We start from the raw sequence: 26,640 nt of genomic DNA on the forward strand, positions 1-26,640 counted from the left end.
GCTGTGCCTGGGAACCTCTCCCACTTCGTTGGGGTGGGGACTCGGGGGAGCTCCCTGTGGCTGGGAGGCTGCTCCAGATGTCTTCTCTGAGGCTGAGAGGCTCTTCTAGTCCCTGATTTTTAAACATGCCCCCAGCACCCCTCTCCCTGGCAGGAATCACCCATAACAGTGCCCAGACTGACCTGCTGTGTGAGTCTAGGTACTCACCCTCTCTGTGTCTCAGTTCCCTCATTTGTAAAACAGGGCGGGCTTGGGCTCCATCTCTGGCCCCTGTCAGACCCAGCACCTTGGAGTCTAAGAAGATTGGGAACCCCCTGGGCTGTAAATAAGGTGCTTGTGCTCTCCGGAGGGGACAAAATTTGCTGGGGGTGGGAGGTTCTTCTCCAGGTGCTGTGACATCATGACACCCACAACCAGCCAGTAAGGGGAGGAGTGTGCTTCAGGGTGCAGCAGTTCTAGGGGCAAGTGGCTGGGTGTGAGGGCAACAGCTGGGAAAGCTCTGAGCCCCTCACTCCCGGGAGTCTGGGGTCCCTGGAACCCTGAGCACAGTGGCCTCTTGTCCACACAACCCATAGGTCAGACAGGGCCCAGGCCTGGCACCTGAGGAGTCAGGTAGGCACACTCAGCCATGCTCCACAGCTCTGTTCTGCAGATCCAGAACTCGGAAAACCAGCTGTGTGTGTGTGCGCCTGTGAGCACGGGTGTGGTGTCTAGGGCTACATCTGACCTGAACAGAACTCATTTGGTGACTTGAAGTGACATGAGAGAATTTTAGTCTGTCTTTATCTCACTCCCTGGGAGTATTTATACCTTACATTTGTGAATATTAATTACAGTAATATGAATGTGTTTGATGACAGGGTCTGCCCCACTTCCTTTTCGGGGAGGGGGATTTACATAATAAATACCATAGCCTGATACAACTTTTCTAACCCCCCTTAAAAAAATGCACAACTTCCTGGCCCCAAGGGTTTCTGATAAAAAGCTGTGGCCCAGTGAAAACCGTAAAAGTGAAAGAGGCAGAGAAATGGCCGTGGCAGTGGCTCAGGTGGTTCTTCATGCATTCCAGGCAATGACACTGGGGGATGGGATCTGCTGGTCCCTCAGCCCATCGGGGACATGTCAGATGACTAAGAGTAGTTTAGGGGTTCAAATATATGAATGCTATGACCCACAAAGCACATTTTTTTATGGGTGGCTGAAGAGATTTTTTTTTTTTTTTTGAGACACAATCTCAGTCTATTGCCCAGTCTAAAGTGTAGTGGCACAATTATGGCTCCCTGCAGCCTCAAGTTCCTGTGCTCAAGCAGTCCTCCCACTTCAGCCTCCTGAGGAGCTGGTATGGGCACACACCACTATGTTCAGCTAATTTTTGTATTTTTTGGTAGAGAAGGGGGTCTCACTATGTTGCCCAGGCTGGTCTTGAACTCCTGAGCTCAAGTGTTCCACCTACCTCTGCCTTCCAAAGTGCTGGAAGCCACTGTGCTCAGCCAGGATTCTTTTGGTCTCATTGTGTAGTAATTATAGATTCATAGAAAGGTGCAAGGAAATGTACAGGGAGGTCTCATGCATCCTTCACCTAGACTCCCAATGTCTTGTTAGGTTACCATAGGACCATATCAAAACCAGGAAACTTGGTACAGCCCTTAGAATGGTTCCAGATTTCACCAGATACACATGCACTCTTATATGTGTGTCAGGGCCCCTGTGTCAGCTCAGCTCAGAAAGGGTCAGCAGGAACTCAGTGATGGTGCTTGCGTCCCACTCTGCTTAGCACTGACCACTGCCTCCACCTAGGGCCTGGCTCTATTTAAGAGGACCCCTCTGGGATGGACAGGGATGAACTGGGACCCACTGAGGCATAGGCCTGGAATGGGAGTGAAATACAGTGGGCTTCACGGTGTCAGGTCCAGAAGGCAGAATGTCTGAATTTGTGCCATGTACCAGGAGTTCCTATGGCAGAAAAAATGTCATCTTGCTGGGAGAGCTGGTTCACACATGTAATCCCAGCACTTTCGGAGGCTGAGGCAGGTGGATCGCGAGGTCAGGAGTTCGAGACCATCCTGGCCAACATGGTGAAACCCCATCTCTACAAAAATACAAAAATTAACCAGGTCTGGTGGTGCACGCCTGTAGTCCCAGCTACTTGGGAGGCTGAGGCGGGAGAATCGTCTGAACCCGGGAGGTGGAGGTTGCAGTGAGCAGAGATTGCACCATTGTACTCCAGCCTGGGCAACAGCGCAAGACTCCATCTCAAAAAAAAAAATAAAAAAAAGAAAGAAAGAAATGCCAACTCTGGTCATGTTTGGGGACATGCCTCTGCTTGACAATATCCATTTCCCCTTCTTCCTCGTAAAAACCCAATTCATTTGGAATAGAAATGGGCCTGTCCCACATAGAGGCTCCATGGCTGGTCTATATCAAGCATGACAAGTCTGTTCCCCAGTTCCCCAGCCCCCTTGCATCCAGGATTGGACCATAAGGTATAGGTGGAAGTCGGGTGGAGTCAGGGGGTGGGACGCTAGTGTCAAGTAAAACTTCTGCTTTCCTGACAAAAGGGGACAGACGCAGCTGGTGTGGCCCTCTCTTTTAACCTTTCTGCCTCTTTGTTTTCTTTTGAACGTAGAGACAATACTTAGAGTTGTCCCAACCAGATTAAGACCATGAGGAGAGGCCATGAGAATCTTAGAGTTGTTGAGGCAAAGTCAGCAAAGTCAGCAACCACCATTTACCAATTTCTTATTATGAGAAAAAGGTACCCCGTGTGATTAAACTTCTAGAACCAGGTTTTCTGTTGCCTGCAGCCAAGTGCCTTCCTAACTGGTACAGTGCCTAGCAGGGGAGTTAGAAGAAAGGACTTCTTTTACCAACTCCTGGACTTCTCTTTTCCCATGTGGGGCCACATGCCCCCAGATCAATCCTGTCTCTAGAAATTGTCCCCAGTCAATTCTGCCCTTGTGGTGGGAGGTCTGATGTCAGCAGCCCCACATCCTGGGCCCTGCAATCGCCACCTTTCCCACCTTCCACATTGCCACCAAATTGATCTTTCTGAAACCTGACCATGGCACCCCTCTGCCAAAAAATTGTATCACTCAAACTCCTTCCCAAGCTTTCAAGGCCCTTCCCACACTGGATTCCTCTGACCTTTGCAGCTCTCTGTCCCTCTACCCGTCACCAGGCACCACCCCTCCCATGACTTCACCTCCTTCACTCCACACCCACCATGGGCTGAAATGCTTGCTCCTTCCTTTGCACACTTTCTGCATACCTTTGGTACAGCAAGTGGCACAATACTTATCATTAATTGTTTATAAATCTTTTCCTTCCAGAGATTGTGCACTCTGAGGACAGGGGTCAATCCTTACTCTATTTGTATGTGTGTCAGCTTCTAGCACAGCCAGTACTCAAAAAAAAAAAAAAAAAAAGAAAAAAAACCAGAGCAAAACAAAACAAAAAAAACAGCCTGCTGAATAAATAAAAGGTGCCTTGGTTGTGTGTTGAATATTAACCTTGAGCTTCCTCTTTGGACTCTACATGGAGTTGCTCTTCAGGTAACCTGTGAAGCTCCCCACTGTAGAGAAAGGGCTTGCTCAGTTTCCTATTAAGCAATACTTATTGAACAACTACTATGCACTTGTATCAGTTAGTTATGACAGCATTCATGCTGTGTAAAAACTGTTTTTAAAAAAATCCCAGTAGCAGATGACCACGACCATTTATTTCTTCCTTGTCAGAGGGTTAGCTGGAGGTATGACAAGGTGTTATTATTACAAGACCCACTTTTCAGATGAGGAAACCGGAGGTGCAGAGAGGTAGAGTAACAGTCCAGTTTTGCACAGTTGATAAGCAGCAGAGCCAGAATTAAAACCTAGGAAGCAGGGCTCGCGATGGATTCTGTTCCAATTTTAGTATGTGTGCTGCCGAAGTGAGCACTCGAGATGGATTCTGAACCATTATGTTGCACTTCTTCTCCACCTTGGAGAGCATCCATCTCTGGGCATGAATAACTTACTCAATTTAAAAAAAATCACTGCCTAATATTTCAATAAATAAATGTTAATATATAGTATCATATGGCATATTTGGCCAGTCTGATATGGTTTGGCTATGTGCCTACCCAAATGTCATCTTGAATTGTAGCTCCATAATTCCTACATGTCGTGGGAGGGTCCTGTGGGAGGTAAGTAAATCATAGGGCGAGTTTTTCCCATGCTGTTCTCGTGATAGTGAGCCATCTCATCAGAACTGATGGTTTTATAAAAGGGCAGTTCCCCTACACACACTCTTGCCTGCCTCCATGTAAGATGTGGCTTTGTTCTTACTTTGCCTTCTGCCATGATTGTGAGGTCTCCCTAGCCATGTGAAACTGTGAGTCCGTTAAACCTTTTTCTTTATAAATTACCCAGTTTCTTAACAAAATACCTTAGAGAAATAAGAAAATGATTTAAAATTAAAATATAAAAATAAATTACCCAGTCTGGTATGTCCTTATTAGCAGCATGAGAACAGACTAATACCACTTCTGTGCATCAAGAATTTACTCATTTTTTAAAAACTCACAGCCTAGGCCAGGTGCGGTGGCTCACACTTGTAATCCTAGAACTTTGGGAGGTCGAGATGGGTGGATCATGAGGTCAGGAGTTCGAGACCAGCCTGGCTAACATAGTGAAACCCTATCTCTACTAAAAATACAAAAAATTAGCTGGGTGTGATGGCAGACACCTGTAATCCCAGCTACTCAGGAGGCTGAGACAGGAGAATAGCTTGAAACTGGGAGGCAGAGGTTGCAGTGAGCCGAGACTGCACCATTGCACTCCAGCCTGGGCAACTCCATCAAAAACCAAACAAACAAACAAACAAAAACCTCACAGCCTAATATTTCAATAAATGGATGTTAATATATCACATGTAGCCAGTCCCTACTGATGCATGTTTAACTATCTTCAGTCTTTTGCTGTTATGCAATGGGGCATGAATAATTGCTGCCCAACTCATTCAGCATCTGTGAAGTGGATCTGCAGGAAAAATTCCTAGAAGTGGAATTGCTGAATCAAAGTTTTGTGCCTTTATGATGGTAATAGCTTGTGCTGAATTGCTTACCAAAAATCTATGGAATATCAATGTCTCCACACCCTCTTCCACACCGTGTATTAGCGAACTTTTTGATCTTCAACAGCATGATGGATGAAAAATAGTATCTTAGTGTTGTTTTAACTTACATTTTTTTTTTACTATATATAAGATTGAAAAAAATCTACCATTTTTCATGCTACCTCATGGAGTTGTTGTGAGGATCAAAGGCATTAAGACGACTAACCAAGTTCTTAGAACAGTACACAGAACCCCAGAACATAGTAGGCACTTAATAAATGTTCAGTGCTGTTATTATTACACATTAAATGAAGGTGAAGGAAGAACAAAGCACAGGACAGTATGTATAATATTCTACTACCTGTGGGGAAAAAGTGAAGCAAGAATGTATATATACACACATACCCATACATACATACAAATACGTATGTACTTATGTGGATATGCATACATAACAGTCCTCAGGAAACATATGCAAGAGTAGAAACTGTTTGATGCCTCTAAGGAAGGAAATGGTTGCTGGTGACAAGAGTGAAGAGATTTTTTTCACTGCATTTCCTTTATTTCATAATTTTTTAACCATATGCATGAATCATTTATTCTCAAATGGCTGTAGTTCCTGGTATCCTCCTGCAGGGGGAGAGGAAGGCTCCAACCTCGTGACTTTAGCCCCAGTCCCCAGGAGTTGGCCACAGCCCCTCTTGCCACCTTCCCACCCTTTCCTTTTGAGAGTGTCAGACTTAGCCCTGAAGATAGCTCAAAAGAAACCAGGTTTGCACAAGCTGGGGAATTGAAAGATTGGTGTTCATTCTCCCCCATCTCTCCACCTTCTCCAGCACCTAGAACTCCATCCTTGCCCATCAAGGTAGGAAGAGAAAGGCCAATGCAAAAAGGAGGGAGCCTGAAGCCTCTGCCACCTTCAAGACTCCCTGAGGGGTAACAGAAAACAGGCCTGGACTTGGGTGACCTGGTCATCAGCTCCCACTTGCCACTGACTTCCTGTGACAGCAAGAGCCATCACCTCCCTGGGCCTCAGTTTCCTCAGATTTAAAAGGGTTACTGACACATAGCCCCCATCAGGGCTTTTGAATTAAATGAACTAAGAAATGTACAGCCACACTGAAAGATACCAAAGCATGATGTTGATGAGCCTTCAAGAATATAAGAGTAGGCCGGGCGCGGTGGCTCAAGCCTGTAATCCCAGCACCTTGGGAGGCCGAGGCGGGTGGATCACAAGGTCAAGAGATCGAGACCATCCTGGTCAACATGGTGAAACCCCGTCTCTGCTAAAAAATATACAAAATATTAGCTGGGCATGGTGGCGCATGCCTGTAATCCCAGCTACTCAGGAGGCTGAGGCAGGAGAATTGCCTGAACCCAGGAGGCAGAGGTTGCCATGAGCCGAGATCGCGCCATTGAACTCCAGCCTGGGTAACAAGCGTGAAACTCGGTCTCAAAAAAAAAAGAATATAAGAGTAGAGTAACAGGCAGTGCTCCAGAGCTGTCATCAGACAGGGGCATCTGTTGGTGTCACCACCGGTGCCACTCCATGGGGCACCTGCTGCCAGCATAGACCTCCAGCCCGGGGGGACCTCCTCTCATCCGAGAGAATGAATAAAACACCTGATCAGACACTACCAGATGTCACACAGTCACTGTGTAGGAAATGAAGAGAACAATGATGCAGGAAAAAGAGAAGTCAGTTCCATGTTTAAAAAGTGTCCGCAGGAATTTTGCAGAATGTATTGGAAACATCAACCTTTAGTGAAATCCATGGATTAAAAAACTTACATGGCCGGGCTCGGTGGCTCACACCTGTAATCCTGGCACTTTGGAAGGGCGAGGCAAGCGGATTGCCTGAGCTCAGGAGTTCAAGACCAGCCTGGGCAACACAGTGAAACGCTGTCTCTACTAAAAATACAAAAAATTAGCCGGGTGTGGTGGTGTGCACCTGTAATCCAGCTACTCGGTAGGCTGAGGCAGGAGAATCACTTGAACCTGGGAGGCAGAGGTTGCAGCGAGCCAAGGTCATGCCACTGCACTCAAGCCTGGGTGACAGAGAGAGACGTCGTCTCCAAAAACAAACAAACAAACAAACAAACAAACAAAAACTTACGAGCTCAGCCATTAAAAAGAAGAAAACTCTGACCCGTGCTACAGCATGGGTGAGCCCTGAAGACATTATGCTAAGTACTAGGTGGGACACAAACATTCCGTGCATAACACATGGAGTGTGACTATATTTCTCCAGTCACAGAAAGACAAAGACTGCATGATTCCACATAGATGAGATGTCTAGAATAAGCAAAGTCATAGCTACCAGAAGTAGAATAGAGTTGCCAGGGGTTACAGAAGGGAAATGGGGAATTATTGTTTGATACCTTCTGAGTTTCAATTTGGGATGATGAAAAGTTCTGGAGATGGATAGCAGTGATGGTTGTACAACACTGTGAAAGTATTTCATGCCACCAAATGATAAACTCAAAAAGGCTTAAAACGTTAAATTTTCTTATGTATATTTTACCACAATAAAAAATTGTCCCCTCCAAAATGAGAAGAAAATAGTCCCCCAAATTCATGCTCAAAGCAAAATTTGAACAATCACCTTAGCAGAGACTGAACTAGTTTGGAAATAAGAGCTGTGAAATTAAAACAACAACAAAAAAAGAAAAAACTGAATTTCAAGACCAACAGTTGTGGTCATGGAGCGATGTGGAGAGCTGAAGGGAGCAGCAGGGCCTGTGAGGAGAGGGACCCACCAGGTCTGAGCTGACACGGTCTCCTGGCCATGCTGTTTGGGGTTCCCATCAGTTATTAATGAGGAGCCACTGGGCAGTAAGACTAGAAGCCACTGTGGAATCTTTCTTTTTTTTTTTTTTTTTTGAGATGGAGTCTCGCTGTGTCACCCAGGCTAGAGTGGAGTGGTACAATCTCAGCTCACTGCAACCACTGCCTTCCAGGTTTCAAGCGATTCTCCTGCCTCAGCCCCTGCTAAGTAGCTGGGATTACAGACATGCACCACTATGCCTGGCTAATTTTTGTATTTTTAGTAGAGACTGGGTTTCACCAGCTTGCCCAGGCTGGTCTCGAACTCCTGACCTCAAGTGATCTGCCTGTTTTGACCTCCCAAAGTGCTGGGATTATAGGTGTGAGCCACCACACTCGGCCACCACTGTGGAATCTTTCTGGTCATCTAGATCTAAGTTTGCATAAGTAGCATCATAAAATGTGTATGCTTCGCATGTTATAGTGTGATGTCACTCATGCTCAAATGGATTCTTTTCTGATTTCATATAGCCCTGAGTTTAAGCAGAGAGGAGGACACATCCAGTGGATTGCCTGGGTTGGGTGAACCTCACCATCTCAGTCGGTTTGCGCTGCTATGACACAGTGCCATAGGCTGTGTGGCTTCTAAACAACAGAAATGTATTTCTCGAAGTTCTGGAGTCTGGAAGGCTGAGCTCAGGGTACCACCACAGTCACGTTCTGCTGAGGCCTCTTCTGGGTTACAGGCTACCATCTTCTTGAGTGGTGTGTTCACACAGTGGAAGAGGGTGTGAGAGGTCCCAGGGACTTCTGTGATAAGGGCACTAATCCCATTCATGAGGGCTCCACCCTCATGACCTCATCACCTCTGAACAGCCCCGCCTCTGAGTACCATCACATCGGTGTTAGAATGTCAACATATGAATTAGGCGGGACACAAACATTCTGTGCATGACACCTAGCTATTAAAATAGAGATTTTGCTCTTCTAAGTGGGTGACATCAGGAAAGCCCCAGTCCTGTACCTCCTAATAGAATTCTGTCCACAGGAGGCTTGGTTGGATGTGGGTGTGTGACCCATGACCATCCTCAGGGAGTAATGATGTTATTAAGCTCAGCTCTGTTGAGGTGGACATTGTTGCAACCTCTGCTCCTGAGTGGTCGGAGCCTGAGAAGAGAGGGAAGGTTGGAATGCAGACATAGCTCAGGGGGAAAGAGAGCCAGAGTCAGAGGCAAACTGTGAGCGGTTCCCCAAGGCCGGGAGGAGGGTTTGCTCCTGTTGTTTGCAGAATCAGTCCCCTGCCCAGGCAAGGGGAGTGATCGCCAGCCCCTGGGACCGCTGGGATCTAGAGAAAGCTGGACCACTTGTAGTACCTGCCACCTCACCTACCAAGACCTGACATACCCCTCAGAGCACGAGGGTCCCATGGCCTGATTAAGGAGAGCAGCATATGTTAAAGTACTAAGCCACACCTCACTTTGGAGAATGTATTCATTGAGATAAAATTTGGCTGTTATGACAGAGACCCAAGGCTTCCCAAATGTTATTTCCATCAGAGCATGCAGAGAAAATTGTAACAATTGTGTAGCTCATGGGGGTAAAAGAATAAGGCTGTGTCTTAGTTCTTTCAGACTGCTAAAACAAATTACCATACATTGGATAGCTTATACACAGAAATTTATTTCTCACAGTTCAGGAGACTGGGAAGTCCAAGATCAAGGCACTGGTAGAGTGGTGTCTGGTGAAGGCCTGCTCTTAGTTCATGGATGGTGACTTTTCGCTGTGTCCTCATATGGTGGAAAGGGAAAAATCTCTGGTCTCACTAGCCCCTTATAAGGGCACTAATCCTATTCATAAACGTTCCGCCATCATGACCTAATCACCTCCTAATATCATCACATTGGGGATTAGATTTCAACATGTGAATGTTGGAGTGGCACAAACATTCAGTCTATAAGGCTGCTTATGAGCAGAAGCAAGTGGTCCTGGGACAGAGGGGATCAGTAGCTTCATACACCTGCAACCCATTTACAGCATCCCAGGAAAGCCCAACATTTGTTAGGAAGCTCTGGCTTAATTAATATAGATGTTCATGTTCCTCTCACATAGATGTCTTATGCTAACCCTGTCCTATGAAGCCATCAAGGTCCCAAACCCCCTCTATATTGTTGCTCCTTTATCCCTAGCATGTTGCCCTTATTTGCAAGATCCCAGATGGCACACTGCACATTCACCTTCCATCCAGAGAGAGGGTAAAGGGGAAGGGGAAGACCCATCCATCCTTTTAAGGGCATGTACCAATTGTCTACTGTTGCAAAACAACCCAAAACTTGGTTATTTAAAACAATAAATGTTTATTATCTCAGTTTCTGTAAGTCAGGAATTCAGAGGTTATAGTCAAGATGTCATCCAGCACCACAGTCACCTGAAGGCTGGTTCAGGGGTTAAGGACTTGCTTTCAAAATTGCTTTCTCACGTGACTGTTGGTAGGAAGCCTCAGTTCTTTGCCACATGGGTCTTTCCACAGGGCTGCTACCTTGGCCTCATGACATGGCAGCTGGCTTTTTCCAGAGTGGATAATACAAGAGATAGAAAGTAAGAAGGAAGCCAACTCCCTCTTCAGTTCAACCTCAGGTGTTCATCGCTTCTACCACATTCTGTGCATTAGAAGCAAGTCACAAAGTATAGGCTAGGCTTAAAGGATGGGAATTAAGCCTCTACCTTAATGGCACAAGGACTGTCAAATAATTTATGGCCATATATAAAAATACCTAGCACAGGGCACATCCAGGCAGTGGTACGCATACCTCTTCTGTTCACACCCATTGGCTAGAACTCAGTCTCACAGCCTTGCAGAGCTCCACAGGAAGCTGAGATACATTGTCTTCATTCTAGTGGCCGTCCACACAACTAGAAATTGGTGGTCTATTACTACAAGAGAGAAACAAGAAATGAATGACATTTCTGCTTCGGAAGAAGCAAAAACACTGATATGCTAGGAGGAAAAGACAAGAATCCTGTGGAATATAATTTACCTTCTAGGGGTGGAAAACACGTTTTTTCATCATTGACCTTGATCATTTCATTCTTGAAAATGCTCATAACATACAGTTGAGTGAAAATGCAGGTTGAATACGAGCAGGTTGCCACTTATGACAGTGCCAGCATTCCAGCAGGCACTCTTTTTCCACTAGGGGTTCACCCTCACCTCTTCTTCCCCCACTTGTCTGCTTCCTATTGTAAGGATAATATGTGTATCTCAAAGAGTATGGAGGCATATGTGTATCTCAAAGAGTGTGGAGGCAGAGAGGTGATGGGAAGGATATTCACCAGCACAGTCACCGTGATTACCTCCAGGGGATTAGATTAGTGGCGATTTCCCCATATATTTCTATGTCACCTTTCTGTATCATTTGCTGTTTCTTCAAAAACAGAAAAAGCTATAAAAATATTTTTTCCTATTCTTTCTAATCCACCCCCCTCCCCAAGCTGGTCTAGTGGAAGATGGATGAGGAATTCCTGCATTGTGCAGTGAGTCTGGCTGGTGAACCTGTCAGCTCTGAGGCATGCCACCTACACGGCAGGCAGGTGGGGCAGAGCCGGGGGCCTGGGTAGACAGTCAGGATGTGCCAGTGAACACAGCATCAGGGCATGAAGTCACAGCTGGGACCATGCCCTGTGAGTGGAGAGAAGTAATGCCAGAAATCATGAGAGCAGAGGTCAGAGGCTGGAGAGTCAGACCAAACAGTGAGAGTGGCCAAGGTGTGGTGCTGGAGGGGATGTCCAGGCAAAGGCACAGGCCAAGCATCAGGCTGAGGACAGTGTTCCCAGTTCCAGCAAGCCCCAGGGGCTAGGAGGCAAAAGGATGCCAGGAAGCTATGCTCTGTATCAGAGATGAGAGCCAGTGCAGGTTGAAAAGATCCCAGGTGCCTCCCCCACCCCCAGGGCACAGCTGGGCAGGAGCCGCCAATTGGACTGCAGCTCCAGCACAGCCACATGGGCTGCCAGGGAGCCTGTTGCTGCCCCAGCAAGAGAGTTAGCTGCCATGGCTGACTGCGCTGCCCCCTGCTCAGGCAAGGTTGGTGACTGGGTTTAATGTCGCCTGCCAGCTCTGATCTGTGAGCAGCACTCCCTGAACTACAGTGCTGAGAAAGATTCTAAGGCCAAGCTGGAGCTAAGTAGAAACTGCTGAAGTGATTAATTAGTGATGTCTGCCAAGGCACAAAAGGAGGTTATTTTAGCCCTAGTGCCACCATTCCAGCAGGCACTCTTTTTCCACTAGGGGTTCACCCTCACCTCTTCTTCCCCCACTTGTCTGCTTCCTATTGTAAAGATAATTACCCACAATCCTATGTTTTCATCCTGGCCATTCACAGCGAGAGTTTTCTGCATACAGAGAGCCTTTTTATGTCGTTCTCATCAGAAAGTATATCACATCCTAATTGCATATGCTTTTCCACTTGGTATTACAGCACAAGAATTTTTCTATGATTTTTTTAATATCCTTTTAAAAAAAGTAACACAAGATCATTGTAGAAAGTACAGAGTACCAACAAGAAAAAAACCTTAAAACCTTTCATTCTAAAACCCATAGAGGACCCCAGAGCCTGCCAGGCGGTGCGACCAGGAGGGTCTTCATACTAGAGCAAAAGCACGGAGAATGGCCATAAGTATCAGAATTACCTGAAATGATTTTAGAAAAAACAAAACAGATTCCTTCCTACACACGCGTTAGAAAAAGTCAGTCCTCCCCTACCCACCTCCCCTGTAAAAACAAAAATGGGTAAAGGCTATAATGAATAAGACAATTCACAGAAACAGAAATTCAAGTGGTCAATAAACATGAAAAATGTTCTTCTCTATTAGGCAGGAAAATGAAAATTTAAACAATGAGATGCCTTCCCTGCTTCCCCAGAAGACTGGCAGGAACTCAAGTGTGATAACATCCAGCACAGGCAGGGAAATGGGCATGAATTGCTAGAGCCTCTTGGGACAGCTGTCTGGAGTAGTTTATTAAAATTAGAAATATACATACACTGGACAGAATAACCCCACTTCCAGGACCTAGTGTACAGAAGTCAAACACCAGGACATAAAGATACATGTACAAGTACATTTAATGAAGCTCGTATCCATAGGTACAACAAATACTTGTTAATCAGCTACTGTGGGCTGAGGACAGCATTCCTAGTTCCAACAAGCCCCAAGGAGGCACTGTTTAGACACTGGGGATAGTCAGCAAAACAGAAACCCCTGCTCCCAGGAACTTTATGGTCTAGAGGGAGGTGATAGGGTTTTCAAACTGACATAGCGTGGCAGTGGGTGATGAGCAATATGGAGAAAATAAAGCAGAGGAGAGAGAAAGACGGTGCTAGGGGAAGTAAAGGGGAGTTGCAATTTAAAGTAGAGCCATTGACTGGGCACGGTGGCTCATGCCTGTAATCCCAGCACTTTGGGAGGCCAAGGTGGGTAGATCACTTGAGGTCAGGAGTTCAAGACCAGCCTGGCCAACATGGTGAAACCCCGTCTTACTAAAAATACAAAAATTGGCCGGGCACGGTGGCTCATGCCTGTAATCCCAGCACTTTGGGAGGCCAAGGTGGGTAGATTACAAGGCCAAGAGATGGAGACCATCCTGGTAATACAGTAAAATCCTGTCTCTACTACAAATACAAAAAAAATTAGCTGGGCGTGGTGGCATGTGCCTGTAATCTCAGCTACTCCGGAAGCTGAGGCAGGAGAATCACTTTAATCCAGCAGGTGGACGTTGTAGTGAGCTGAGATTGTACCACTGCACTCCAGCCCGGGCAACAGAACAAAATTCTGTCTCAAAAATACATATATATACAAATTAGCCAGGCGTGGTGGTGCACACCTGTAATCCAAGCTACTCAGAGGCTGAGGCAGGAGAATCACTTGAACTTGGGAGGCGAGGTTGCAGTGATCCAAGATCGTGCCATTGCAGTCCACCCTGGGCAGCAGAGTGAGATTCCTTCTCAAAGCAATAAATAAATAAATAAAATAGAGCCATCATGGAAGTCCTCACTAAGAAGGTGGTGTTAGATCAGAGAACTGAAGATGGTGAGGGAACCAGCCAAGTGGATACTGGGGGAAGAGAATTCCAGGAAGAGGGAGCAGCTAGTGCAAGGGCCTAATGCAAAGGGTGGCTGGGTTTGGTGTGTCAAAGAACTACACAGAGGACAGCTGAGTAGGTGAGGCCAGGGAGCTGTCAGGACAGGTAGCACAGGGCCTTGAAGGCAAGGACTCAGCTTCGCTCTGGGTGATACAGATAGGAATGCCTATTGTAAAAGACAGAGCAAAATCTATTCCTATCCATCTCTGGGATACAGACAGGAATTGGAAGTCAGCAGCCGATGTAGGGTATAGCCCTGAGTGAGTAGGGAGTACCGAGGGCTGAGCCCCAAAGTGTGACAACAGGCAAAAGGGGCCTGGAAGGAGCCGTCAGGGAAGCACGAACCAAACCAGGGAGATGGAGCTGCAGAGCCACTGAAGACAGCAACTCAGCAGGGGAAAGGGCTGCCTCTGATACCTGATAGGTCCAGTCCAGTGAGGTCAAAAGCTCGACCCCTGTAGTCCCAGCTACTCCAGAGGCTGAGGCAGGAGAATCGCTTGAACACAGGAGGTGGAGGTTGCAGTGAGCCAAGATCTCACCACTGCACTCCAGCCTGGGCAACAGAGCAAAACTCCATCTCAAAAAAAAAAAAAAAAAATTAGCCAGGCATGGTGGTGCACACTTTAATCCCAGCTATTTGGGGGCTGAGGCAGGAGAATCACTTGAACCGGGGAGACAGAGGTTGCAGTGGCCAAGAGTCAGCACCATGGACACCCTGAAGAGACCAGCTCAGGGAAAGGACGAGGATCGCTGCTGGTGGGCACTTGAATAAGCTTCTCAGGGAGGAGAGTGGAAAGGCCCTCAGAGAATAGGGGCAGCAGCTGACAGGCCTGGGGCAGCAGCTGCGCAGGGGCAGCTGCGTTTCTCTGAAGAACAATGAGGGACCCTGTGTCCTTGAGCTCCGAGGCGGCGGCCTCTCTCCCAGGGCCAGGAGGAAAACAGATCCCTCCGTTAATTAAGTCTCATCAGTAGCAAGGCAGCACTTGCCAAGGCCCTGCCTCTGAGGAAGCACTGGGCAGCAGGGACAGGCGCTGGCTCCTCGGGAAGGTACTCAGGCCGGGGAGGAAACAAGCCCTGCCTAAGGACCTGGCCAGAGGAAGGCCACAGCCCTGGGAGGGGCCTGGAGGACCTGGGCAAGGACAGGCCAGCCGAGGCCACTGCTGAGGGAGAAAGCAGAAGGAATACAATACCTCTGCCTGCCTGTCGTGGATGATGCCCAGCGGGTAGGGCTGGCTCTAAATGCTGGATTTCGAGTAGAAATTCCTTAGATGTTTAACTTAGTCTTGTGTTGAATGAGCAACTGATACCCAGCGAGATAGTTATGTATCTAGAAGAGGCTTTAGTCATCATCTCTTCCAACCACTTTTTACAAAGGGAGAAACTATGGCTTAGGGAGGGGAGCTACTTGCCCTGGGTCATGCAGCCAGTGAGTGGCAGGGCCAAGAACCAGCACCAGGGCCCTTGGCACTCTGTGACCACCCGCAGGCCAGAGGGTGCCCCGCAGATGTTGCTGCCGCTGAACCCACGCACTGAGGAAAGCAGTGGAGGCAGAATGGGGCGGGATAGAGCTTTGGAGCCTGGAGAGTGCTGGCCTCTGTGGAGAGGAAAGGGGGTCCTGATGACAGGCCTGGCTCAGTGGGAGAGAGCAACAAAGCTCTGCGGGGAGGCTCAGGACCTGGGGCTGGAGGCTGCGGACAGGCCCTGGGAGGAACAGGCACTGCCACCTTGCCCTGTGCATGAGACATTCACTTCAGTCCCTCTGAATGGCTTTGGGCTGGAGACGCGCGGTACTTCTCTTGGGCTTCCCCTCACTGTCTGCTCCGTTTGGCTCCAGCTTCTTAGTCATTTCGTGTACTGAGTTCAAGAGCATTCATCCTACTTCAGACTTCCCTCCACACCTGAATCTCAGTTGGGTTCTGCTGGATAACCTGAGGGCTGGGCTGGGCCGGGCTGCGCTGGGGTGGGCAGGAGGACCCTGCAGCCCCTCACCAGGGCAGAGAATCGTGAAAAGCTTTTCTAGCCAGGCTGGCAGCACCTGTGTTCTGCCCTGGGAAGATGACCAGACACACTCACCACCTTCCAGGAGTGCACAACAGAGCCAGGAAGACAGATGGAGATGCAAGGAACCTGGCCACAGCAGTGAGAGATGACCTGGGAGGGCCCCCGCACAGGGAGGTCTGGTCCAAGGTCAAAGGAGCTTTACTTGAGCAACAGGTTTGAGGTCTGGGGAGGGGAACTTTATCCAGATTTGAAGGGTGAACTTCGTTTATTTGTAATTTGTCTAGAGATGCTATGTTGTGCTGTTTTGTTTAACAATTCTGGAAGGTCTTTGCTCTTTCAAATAATTCTCTGGCTCAAAAGAAAATCTCTCGGGGGAGAAGTACAACTGTTCCAGCAAGAACAGGGTGGCCCTTGGTCTCCAGGTGGGGCAGTAGAGCCAGCGAGGGGAGTTTTCATCTGACCCTGAATGCCAGCACTGGGGGAGGACAAGGCAGTGTGAGGCCCACATGGGAGACTGCCGAGCCAGGAGTGACCTCAGAGGTTACGGGCACGGAGTGGAGGATCAGGCCAAGCTGGGGCCCAGACCTTCGGGTTCTCAGAGAGGTCCATGTTGTCCCCGTGTCACTGGAGGCTCAACTCTGGGTGTCTCCTCACTTGCCTGAACTGGGGTTCTGGGCCTCCTAATTCATTAATTCCCAGCATGTCTGCCTGCTAGAAAGGGGTCTCCGTGGGAGGTGCTGATGGGGGGGGCAGGGGCAGTTGTTCAGAACAGCGTGTCCAGCTCCTTGTAGGAACAGGACCTGTAGGCTGCCAAAAAGGGGCCAGGGCCTCCAGGCAACTGCTCCCTTCAAACTTGGCTCCTGTCCAGCCCTGTTCTCAAAACCAGGGAAGGCAGCCCTGACAGATGGCACCGACACCGAGCTGTCAGCCTTCCCAGCAGGACCAAGCATCCTGTGGGTTTAGAGAACAAGGCTGGCCCCTGCTTTGCCCCCAGGGCTGACCACTGACCACCACTCCCTGGGTACCTCCCAGACAGCTTCCCCACTCTGGGCTTCAGTCTTTGCCCTAGGATTGGAGACTGAGCTAACCGAAGTCCTCTTTCAGTGCCTGGGGCAAACGTGTGGGTAAGAAATTGAACACCCTGGCCCATTCCAAATCCCAACATTCTAGTGGCTCCTAAAGACAACAGTGCCCAAACTGTGTTCTGGGGAGCTTTCTTGATGTTCCATGAGAGATAGGTCCCTGAAATAAAGGATAAGCATTCTCCATCAACACAGATGTGGTCTCTCCATACAATGGAGCATTGTTCAGCCACGAAAAGCAATGAAACTCTGATACATGCCAACACGAGGATGGACCTTGAAAACATTATGCATCATGAAATAAGCCAACAGAGAAGGACAAATTTTGTGTGATTCCACTTATATGAAGTACCTAGAATAGGCAAGTTCATAGAGACAGGAAGTAGAATAGAGGTTATCAGGGTGAGGGAGAGGAGGAGGTAGAGTTATTGTTTAATGGGCGCAGAGTTTTTGTTGGCAAGGATGAAAACATTTGGGATATGGATAACGGTGATGGTTGCACACATTATGAGTGTATTTAATGCCACTGAACTGTCCACTTAATGGTTAAAATGCTCAGTATTATGCTATGTATATTTTACCATAATAAAATTCTTTTTAAAGGATAAGTGTTCATATAAGTTTGAGAGGCACTGAGTTCAAAAAGTTAAATGAGCGTTTCTACTGCAGGACTTTTCAGTGCCTTTAGGAAAAGGGTATATTACCTGTGGTCTTCAGTGGACAGGATCATTGAGTCAGTGGTTCTTACACAGCCTAATCTTAGTCATCTTAGGGCTGCTCCCCTGATCACAACATTTGGCTTTCCAGGCGGCCTCTCACACCAGGACCTGTGCAGAAAAAGCACTTAAATCTTCCTCAAACCTCTTGTCCTGATTTTTATTTAAAAAATGAAGGTCAGTGTAGCCATCTCAAAGCATACCAAAAATAAATAAATAAATAAATAAATAAACGTGCTGTTTTTGTTCTATTTTCTTCTCCAAAAATGGAGATTCCTTTCCTGGGATTTGGAAACATTTTTGAGTTCCTTATTAAAAAAAATAAAATGTGTGTGTGTGTGCATGTGTGTGCCTGCCAGAGTGGAATTCTCTAGAAACTTCTGGTTGTGGTGCTGGGAATGAAATCCCAGAGGATGAAAGCATGTTGTCTGTGAGCCAGATGGCTTTGGAGGTGGTTGGGGGTACGGGCTTGGCTCTGCCGGTTTCTTGGAGAGGGGGCAGGCTCTGTCCTAGCCTTGCTCCCCGCTGTGTGGCCCATCTGCTGCCTTTGGACAAGACTTGGTGACAGGAGAGCCCTGGGAGAGGCTGGCTGGTCCAGGGTGGTGCATCTTTTCTCCCAGAGGTGAGATCCTGGATACTTGCTCAGCCAAGGGCGGGTGAGTGCCCTCACCAGCTGCTGAATTTGCTCATGGTTTATCCATCAGCCACCACATTGGTGGTGATGGGCATGGAGAGGGGCAGGGAGGACGTTAGAATGAAGAAAGAAGACAAGATTTAAGTGCCAGATGTGGGACAAGGTCGGTGAGTCACAGTCCAGAAATGTAGCACCAGGGAGTGAAGCCAGAGGGGGAAAAAACTTATAACTGCCAGAAACATGATGAACCTGTCAAAAATACATGAAATTAGCTGCATACGTTAGGAAGTAAGTGGCAAGGTCCTGTTAGTTTTTTCATGAGTGTAAGCATTTTAAAAAATTCATCAGGAAAGAAAAAAATCATTCCTCTCCACACCACTGCCTTGGGTGAGGGATGTTTTGGAGAAATCGAGGAAAGGTGTCTGTGTTCCCTTGAGGGCCCCAAGGTAGAGAGAAGGAAGCAGCTACAGGAGCCACTGAGTGAGAGATGAATTCAGCGGGCCCCAAAGATCAAAGCCAGGGATGTAAGTCCCCCGAGAATCCTCAGAGACATGGGCAATGCTGGGGTGGCTTCCCACTGAACATGGCACAGGAGTGATGTTTTTATTTATATGTGAAAAGGAAAGATGAGCCCCGAGAGCAGGAGGGTGGCAACCTAGGTCATTGCTGTCGGGTTAAGTAGGGCCTCTCTGCCCAGATTCTGGGATTGAAAGAACTAGTTCCCTGGGGACCCAGGCGCCAGGCGGGATGCAATGCTGGGGAACATTAGGACAAAAAGGAACTGTTTCCATTGCAGCAAACATTAAGTTCAGAAAGAATCCTATTTCATGGGCAGCCAGAGAAAAGGAAACAGGGTCAGGACTGAGAGAGAGGGGCTGCTAATGATACCTTGGGATGGGACTGGGCCACCACCCTCAGATGGCTAAGCTGGGGGCATGCCCAGACACCGTGGTGAGAGGGAGATGTTGTAGACCTGGAGGGCGCAGAAGACCATTGTGATAACCAGCTAAGAGCCCGGGCTGGCCAGGCACTGTGGCTCACGCCTGTAATCCCAGCACTTTATGAGGCGGAGGCAGGCTGATCAACATGGTGAAACTCCGTCTCTACTAAAAGTACAAAAAAAAAAAAAAAAATTAGCTGGGAGTGGTGGTGCATGCCTGTAATCCCAGCTACTCAGGAGGCTGAGGCAGGAGAATCTCTTGAACCCAGGAGACGGAGGTGGTGGTGAGCCAAGATCACAACACTGTACTCCAGCCTGGGCAACAGGAGCCTGGGCTGTAGTTAGGAGGCAATGGGCATGGGCAAGAACTTTGGAAATAAACCTGTATCAGCCATGGCAGAGGCAGGGTTGGAAGGGATGGACCATTGACAAGGAAGCCAGTAAGGAGGCAGCCACATGGTCTGTGAGCAGGAGCAAAGGTGAACTCCTGCTATAATCTCAAACACGCCATGCTGGGGTGGCCCAAGGAGGCTGGCCCACTCCAGGGAGACCACAGGACCAGGGTGGCAGAGACAGCTCATCTCTCCGATTGATTAGTAGTAACTGCTTGGAACATTGTCTGGAGCAGAGTTCAGGCAGTGTGGGAACCCCTGGAGAAACAGAGCCACTGTTGATTAGTGATGTCTGAGGTGGGGCTGTAAGGAGGCTTGGCGGCCTTCGTTCATTCATCCACACATTCATCAACTGTTCATTCAGTGCCCGTGTGCCAGCATGTCTGCAATGATGCTGCCCTCTTAGCTCAGTTCACAAAGGCTTGGCCACATAAAGAGGGAAAAGGTCCAAGGCCAGGCTTCTCTCAGCTCTAAGCCCCTCTCCCTTCAAGCCTCTCTGAAGCCTTATAGAAGATTACCTGGTCTGGGGCCTGTTTCCTCCCGGTCTTGAACAAATTAGATGCTTGGGAGTTATTTGTGGTAGGAAGAAAACAAAAATGAGTGAATTACCTCATTTTCCATGTTTTATTCATTCATTCAACAAAGAAACCAATATATACACTTTGCAAGGCCCTTTCAAGGATTGGGGGTTGAAATAGATCCAAACTTTGCTCTCCAGGAGTTCATAGTACCATCTGACATTAGACACGTGCCCACAGTTCTGTAAAATGCTGTCACTGTTTGTCAATCTGAGTTACTCAGGGTGCCTGGCTTCAGGGAGGCAGGCATAGTTTGTCTGGGGTCCAGGTCACCAGAAGGGAGACACGTGTAAGGGCAAAAATCCCAGGGGTAAAGGTGAAGCCAGCCCCTCCCCACAAACCAGGGACCCTGTGCACCGCTATCTTCCTGGAACCAGGAAACAGAAAGAAGCTGTGAAGGTATGGGGGGCAGCAAGAGGGCAAGACAAGAACAATGGTACAGATCCACTCAAAGGGTGTCCTTGGAGATGTCTGAGTCTTGATGTTTGTTTCCGAGGCTGCTGGCAATGACCAGTTCGTGTCTCAGGAAGCAGCATAGGAGGGAGGAAAATGTAGCTCCAACTCACCCCACTAGCCGGCTTCCGATGGCTGACCACAGTGTGGTCCCTGTCTTACCCTAATTAGCTGTCCCTGTGCCTCTGTCCAGACTCACTGGTAAGCTCTTGAGGAGAGGGGCTCTGCTTGTACCTGCAGCTTCCAACACGGTCCCTGCACATGGCAATGCTACCCAGTGCCTGGCCCCTGGGACCTGCTTACTCATGCCTCCACTGGCTGTGAGAAAGGGGAGTTTGGTGGAGGTCAAGAAATCCGGAATAAAAGAGGACAGCACAGGGCCATGAAGGGTGTGGCCATGGAGACAGGAAGGAGTGTAGCGTGGAGAGATGGACACTTGCTCAGAACCTCATCTCCAGAACTTAACCCTCTCTTCTGGGATAGCCTCAGGCAAGACCCAGGAAGCAGCACACAGTCTGTAGACAGAGTCTTTGGAGAGTCTTGCAAAGCTTGGTCTGTGAGCTGAGATCTCCAACTCCCAGAGCCGTTCTTTCTGGTTTTGTCCTGCAGAGCGCAGGAGCCTGGCACACACACATAGAGATGCGTGTGCATGCGTGGGGCTTCAGGCAGACTCACCTAGGACGATCTTGTGGGCCCCTGGAGAGGGTCCCCTCATCCCTTTATGGCCTGTGCCTGGTGACCCAGAGCAGACAACAGGGCAAGGAGAGTGTGCTACAAACAGATTCACAGGTGACTCTGACCACAAACCCAAGACCGGACTGCAAAGGGCTTTCACGGGGCCCCGTGAGGGTAGCTCCTCACAGTTTATATTTTGCTGAGGGTCTTCTTGCATGGTGCTTGCATAAAACTGTTTAGAAGACTGCCAGTGGAAGCTGAATCTATCTGAAATGGAATTCCATTTTCTGGAAATGTACACGAGTGTATGTGTGGGTGTGCATGTGCACAGGAGAGGGAGTGTGCATGTGTTTGCATACGCAGGTTGCTGTGCTGGAGAGGAAGCTGGGAAAGGAAAGGAGAGCATGGACTTTTAGTCATCCACATATATACATATGTGTACACACACGCATCTATCCACAGCCTGTCTCCCAAATCGGTGGCTCTAAGTCACTTTCTTGTAGATTAGAGCCCAAGGCTTCAACCTTGCCTGCAAGTTAAGATCACTGAGGAGCTTGTGAAAGACCAGGCCACACCCCAGACCAATACATCAGAATTTCTGAAGATGAAATTTGGCCCATCAATACAAATATTTAATAATCTCCTCGGGTGATTCCAATGTCCTGCCAGAGCTGAATGCTCCTCTGCATAGAAAGCCCTTCTATTCCCCTTCTCAGAAAGCTTCTATTCACCTTTTAAAACCCAAGTCCCATGGCTATTTTCCAGGAAAATCCTTCCTGAGAGCCGCCCCGGGAGTTCTTTCTTTCCTGAAGCTCCTGACAATACCTTAGTTGTCTGACTGCAATTATAATTATTTGCTTGTCTACCTGTCTGTCCCACCCCGCCGCCCACCCCGTACAGAACCTGGAGCTCCATGATGGCATGCCTATCTTAGTGTCTGACAGACAGCTGGCCATCAGTGATGCTTCAGAATGAAAGGAATGTAATGAAGACCATATGCAGAAGCGAGATGGGAGGTAGGGGATGGGCCGTCTCTGGGTGGTAAGGCCATGGGTCTGCTCCCTTGGCAGCAGAATGGGGGTACACTCCATACCCTTTAGTAACAGAAATGGTCCTTTATGTCAACAATTTGATGCTGGCTGGTCCACATGTCCTGCTTCCTTAGGACAAGAGAGCAATGCTGTTATCTGTGCCGGGGTCACAGGGTGGCTGAACTTTCCTAAAGGACCCTTGTGACCCCATTTCACACCCACTGTGTCCAGTTGGCTTCCAGAGAACTTTTGCTCTGCAGAGTGCTCAGGGCCACCTGGGTCCCCTGTTTCTGCGCCAGCCCAGGGATCCAGGACAGCCCACATACTGTGGTCCTCGGTAAAGGGGCAGCCTGGGAAACACTAGTGCAAGGGGGGCTTCCTGCAGCCAATCCCACCCCAGCCCAGGAATCTGAGCAGCAGAGACGAGAAAGTGACACAGGTGAAACCAAGACACAAACTGTGCCCTGCATGGCTGCAGCCTCCAATTCCCTCCTTTCCCCCTTTTCTTGGGCAGCCCTGTCCCTTCGGCCTTGACAGTGCTCTCCTATTTCTTATCACCCCTTCTCCTGGTCCCAATGGGCCTTTATTGTTCCTATCTTAGGCCCACTGAGATGAAGCCGTGTGACAAGGACACAAAGAGACTTTGGGCTGGGACGGGGTGTGGTGGTGCTGGAAAGGGTTTGAGAGCACAGGATTCCGAGTGAGGCCATCCTGACTCGACAACTGGTTCTGTCACCAACTGGCCCTGTCTTCTTGAGGCCTCGGTTTCCTCATCCGTGAAATGGAGCGAATAATAGGGGCCCTCATCTCATGAATCCACGGTACAGATTAAGTGCAGTGCTGACAGAGAGGGCTCCTCATGTGTTCCTGACCAGGCCTCCTGGTCACTAGTCCAGGCTGAGACTACTGTGGGAGCCGCCCTCTACCCACTTCCACACAGACACACACACTCACACAGACATACACACTCTCACCTGTACAGTGTCTGCTCCCGAAAGGCTCTCAACCTGGAGGCAGAGACCAACCTCCTCCCTCACACACCCCAGCCGACGACCGGCCAGAGTCCTGGTCACCCACAGAGTCCACTCCACACAAGTATTTTCTTGACATTTTGGGGCTTTTACTTCAATTTGAAGCAGATGGTTGAGCACAGACGTGAACAGCTTTGGCTTTTGGAGCACAAGGAAGGAGCGAGCCTTGGCTTTGAACATGCCCACTGACCCCCACATACTGGCCCAGTCCCTGGTCCCTTCCTCCTCTGCCCCTGCACACCCTGTAACAGACAGACTGCCAGCCTCCAAGTGGGGAGCCACCTCACCCAGTAGGATGGCTCCAGCTAGCCCAGCCCCCACTCCATCCTCAGGCCACGGGCAGGCTAAACAAGAGAAAAACTCTCTTTCTGTCCATAGCAGGGGCCGCCCATGGTGCTGGCTGCCTGGGATGGGCACCCATGGCACAGTGAGGAGAGGCTGGCTGGAGGAGCAGAGACCCGTAGGCACCTGCCCTGGGGCAAGCCCTGGCATGGGGGAGCGGGTAATATTGCTTCTCTCCTACTTACTCCCTTCTGGTGATGCTCAGGGCCCAAGGAGCCTGGACCCAGGGGACACTGGCAACTGGGGCCAGCAGCCTGGGTAGCCAATGAAGGGCAGAGAGCAGGCAGGGATCTCAGGCCCCACTCCTGGCCCTGCTCAGGCACCCCAGCCTCCCTCTCACAGCCCCCAAGGCTTGTCTTGCACTCAGCCAGAGCAAGGCCCTGTGGAGAGAGTGCCCTGGGGGCGGGTCACCAAATGCCCATCCCTTCCATGAGTTCCTAGCAGAACCGCTGACTCATCTTTGGCTTGAGATGGGGTGCAGGCAACAGGTGGAGCAAATGTCACAGAGCAACGGTGTGGCTTTCCACTGTGGGGCTTTATCACCCCATTTCCTTCGGTGTCTCTGTTGAATCTTTGGCATTGAACTTCCGCAGCTGGACAGTGGGCCTTGGGCTCTGAGTGAGTAGGGGCTGATCTCTCCCTTCCCCACCAGGCAGAGGGCAAAGTGCAAAGCAGCCTCGGAGTGGCTAGGTGGGGGCAGAGGAGAGAGGGAGGCAGGCGTGCTCCAGGCCGACCCTGAGAGGCTGTGGTCTGGGTGTCTGGTGGCATCTTGGAGAACACCACCAGGCTGGACTGTGCAAGCTCACCTTGTCCTCAGGCCTGATGGGTAGGAGGGCTCACAGCTGTGGCCTCGGTCTCTCCTGTAGCCAGTCACTCCTGAAAGACATGAGCAGCCATAAGAAAGCTGCCCTTACTCCACCTGGTTCCTATTTCCAGACAGTTGCAGAATGTCCCCTCACTGAATCCTCCCGGCAGGGGCCTCTACCTTGAAGGGTTCGATAAGTGGAAGAGCCAGGGTTCAAACCCAGGCCTGGCTGCCTCCAGAGCCCACACTCCTGCCTCCTCCTCAGTGCTGCATTTCAGAGCCCCTTTCCCCAGAGTCTGGGGAAAGAAGAGGACCACAGTGGGTATCAGGAGCCGGGGCCACTGGAAGCTCGGGGACACCTGGGGCTGACACCACAATCCACAGGGCCGCCCCTCTAAGGGGTCTCAGAGTCAGGCCCATTCCCACCCTGGGGTGGCAGGCTCCTCTGTAGGCTCAGTCCGACTGGAATGGCCATCCGTGGCTTCCTTGCACTGCCCTGGGAGTCAGAAGGCCCGCTCTAGTTGTAGCACATTCACCTGCCAGCTGAGTGACTAGAAACTAGTCACTTGACTTCACTAGGCCTCAGTGCCCTCAGATGTAAAATGGCATGGCTGCAGCAGATCAATGATTTTCAAGCTCCTTTTAAGCAGGAGAATGAAGTACATGAAGCGTTAACACAGAAAACATGGTTCAGTCGATTTGCTGCAGTGGAGTCAGGGGACACACAGGGAGGGGGACCCAGAAACCTGTTGCATTCTTCCCAACAGAGCCTGGGACATGTATGAGAATCTGGGTGCTGAGGAGCACAGTTGGAAAACTGCTGGGTTAGACCACCTTTAAGTTCCCTGAAACCCTCATCTGTGCAATCCTCATTCTGGCAGCTGAACTTGGTGCTCTGAGCAGAGGGTGGAACTGGCTACCAGGAAGGGATGGGAGAGGGGGAAAGGTCATGTAGGCTGGGAGTTCTAGCTCTCTGGGGAGTTAAGAGCTGGTGGGGAGGCTCTGTGAGATCTCCAGATCCACCCAGAATGAAAAATAACAAAATCCCTGACCCTGGTAGGGCACACTCCTCTTAAAGCAACTCCCAACACCCTTTGGATTCGTGCTCCAACCCTCAACCAACAGCTATTAATAAGTAGTTATTTTTAAAGCAAACATCTGTCAGGCACTTCTAACCTGCCAGGGAGCATTCCTATTCCCCCGTCTCACGAGTGAGCAATCCCAGGCTCCGAGAAGGAAGTGCTAGAAGTTGCCAGCACCAGGATTTGAATCCAGATCGGCAGTGTTCATCCTGCCACAGAGGCTGCTCTCGCTGAGACGGAGGCTTGAGGAGCCAGGATGGAGCCAAACCACGATGTTGGAGGGCCTGCTAACCACAGGCCCTGGTCAGCCCTGTGGGCCGGGGCTGCCGGCCAAGACACAAGGCTGGGGCAAGGCTGAAGTGGGGTCCAAGGAGGGCAAGGGAGCCGGGCCAGAGGGAGGGAGTGCTCTCCAGCTAATAGTGGCTCAGGAGGGAGAAAAGGAAAAGTGAGAGGCGGGAGCATCTTGATGTGGTAAATCCCAGGCTCACATTCTTCAAGCCCACTGTGCATGGCTGGCCCCAGCAGGAATCTGCTTTGTGTTATGGAGTCTGAGGAGGAGGATTAAGAAGCGGAAAGGAAACCCGTGGGGATGGCACTGAGTCTGTGGTCCATGGGGTGATTTACAGCCCCCGTCATCCCAGCGCGGGCTGCCTGGGCCAGCCCTGCCATGGGCAGAAAAAGTTTTTCTCTATTCAGCCTGCCTGTGGCCTGAGGAAGGAGCAGAGGCTGGGTTGGCTGAAGCCGTCCTCCTGGGCATGCTCTAAAAGCAATTGGGGCAGCCTGGGGCTAGTCCCAAGCCGTCTGCTGGCTGTCAGTCCCTGCTGAAGCCATGGCTGCCATCGAAGATGAAAGGAGACAGGGGTTTCTCTCAGCAAGGCCTGACCTTCA

At 49.5% G+C, this 26,640-nt stretch overlaps 1 protein-coding gene across 22 annotated transcripts in view; it reads right to left on the bottom strand.

Annotated features, from left to right (window-relative positions):
• ATOH8 (atonal bHLH transcription factor 8) overlaps window positions 1-26,640 on the bottom strand; it is a 102,869-nt gene that overhangs the window by 45,476 nt on the left and 30,753 nt on the right. For 6 of the 22 annotated variants that reach the window (XR_013526419.1, XR_013526412.1, XR_013526414.1 and 3 more), the window contains one exon: window positions 23,591-24,741. The exons of 3 other annotated variants lie outside the window; for them this stretch is intronic. Coding sequence is in view for 2 of the 19 variants with exons in the window: in XM_008980393.4 (XP_008978641.1) it covers window positions 24,736-24,741 (6 nt within the window). In the remaining 17 variants the exon portion in view is untranslated. Of the gene's footprint in view, window positions 1-10,190; window positions 10,789-17,777; window positions 17,901-23,590; window positions 24,742-26,640 lie in introns of those variants that run through there. 13 more of the 22 variants (XR_013526410.1, XR_013526416.1, XR_013526411.1 and 10 more) reach the window with 8 other exon arrangements.

This window comes from Callithrix jacchus, chromosome 14 (genome assembly GCF_049354715.1).
Source record: "Callithrix jacchus isolate 240 chromosome 14, calJac240_pri, whole genome shotgun sequence".
Taxonomy (NCBI): Eukaryota; Metazoa; Chordata; class Mammalia; order Primates; family Cebidae; genus Callithrix; species Callithrix jacchus.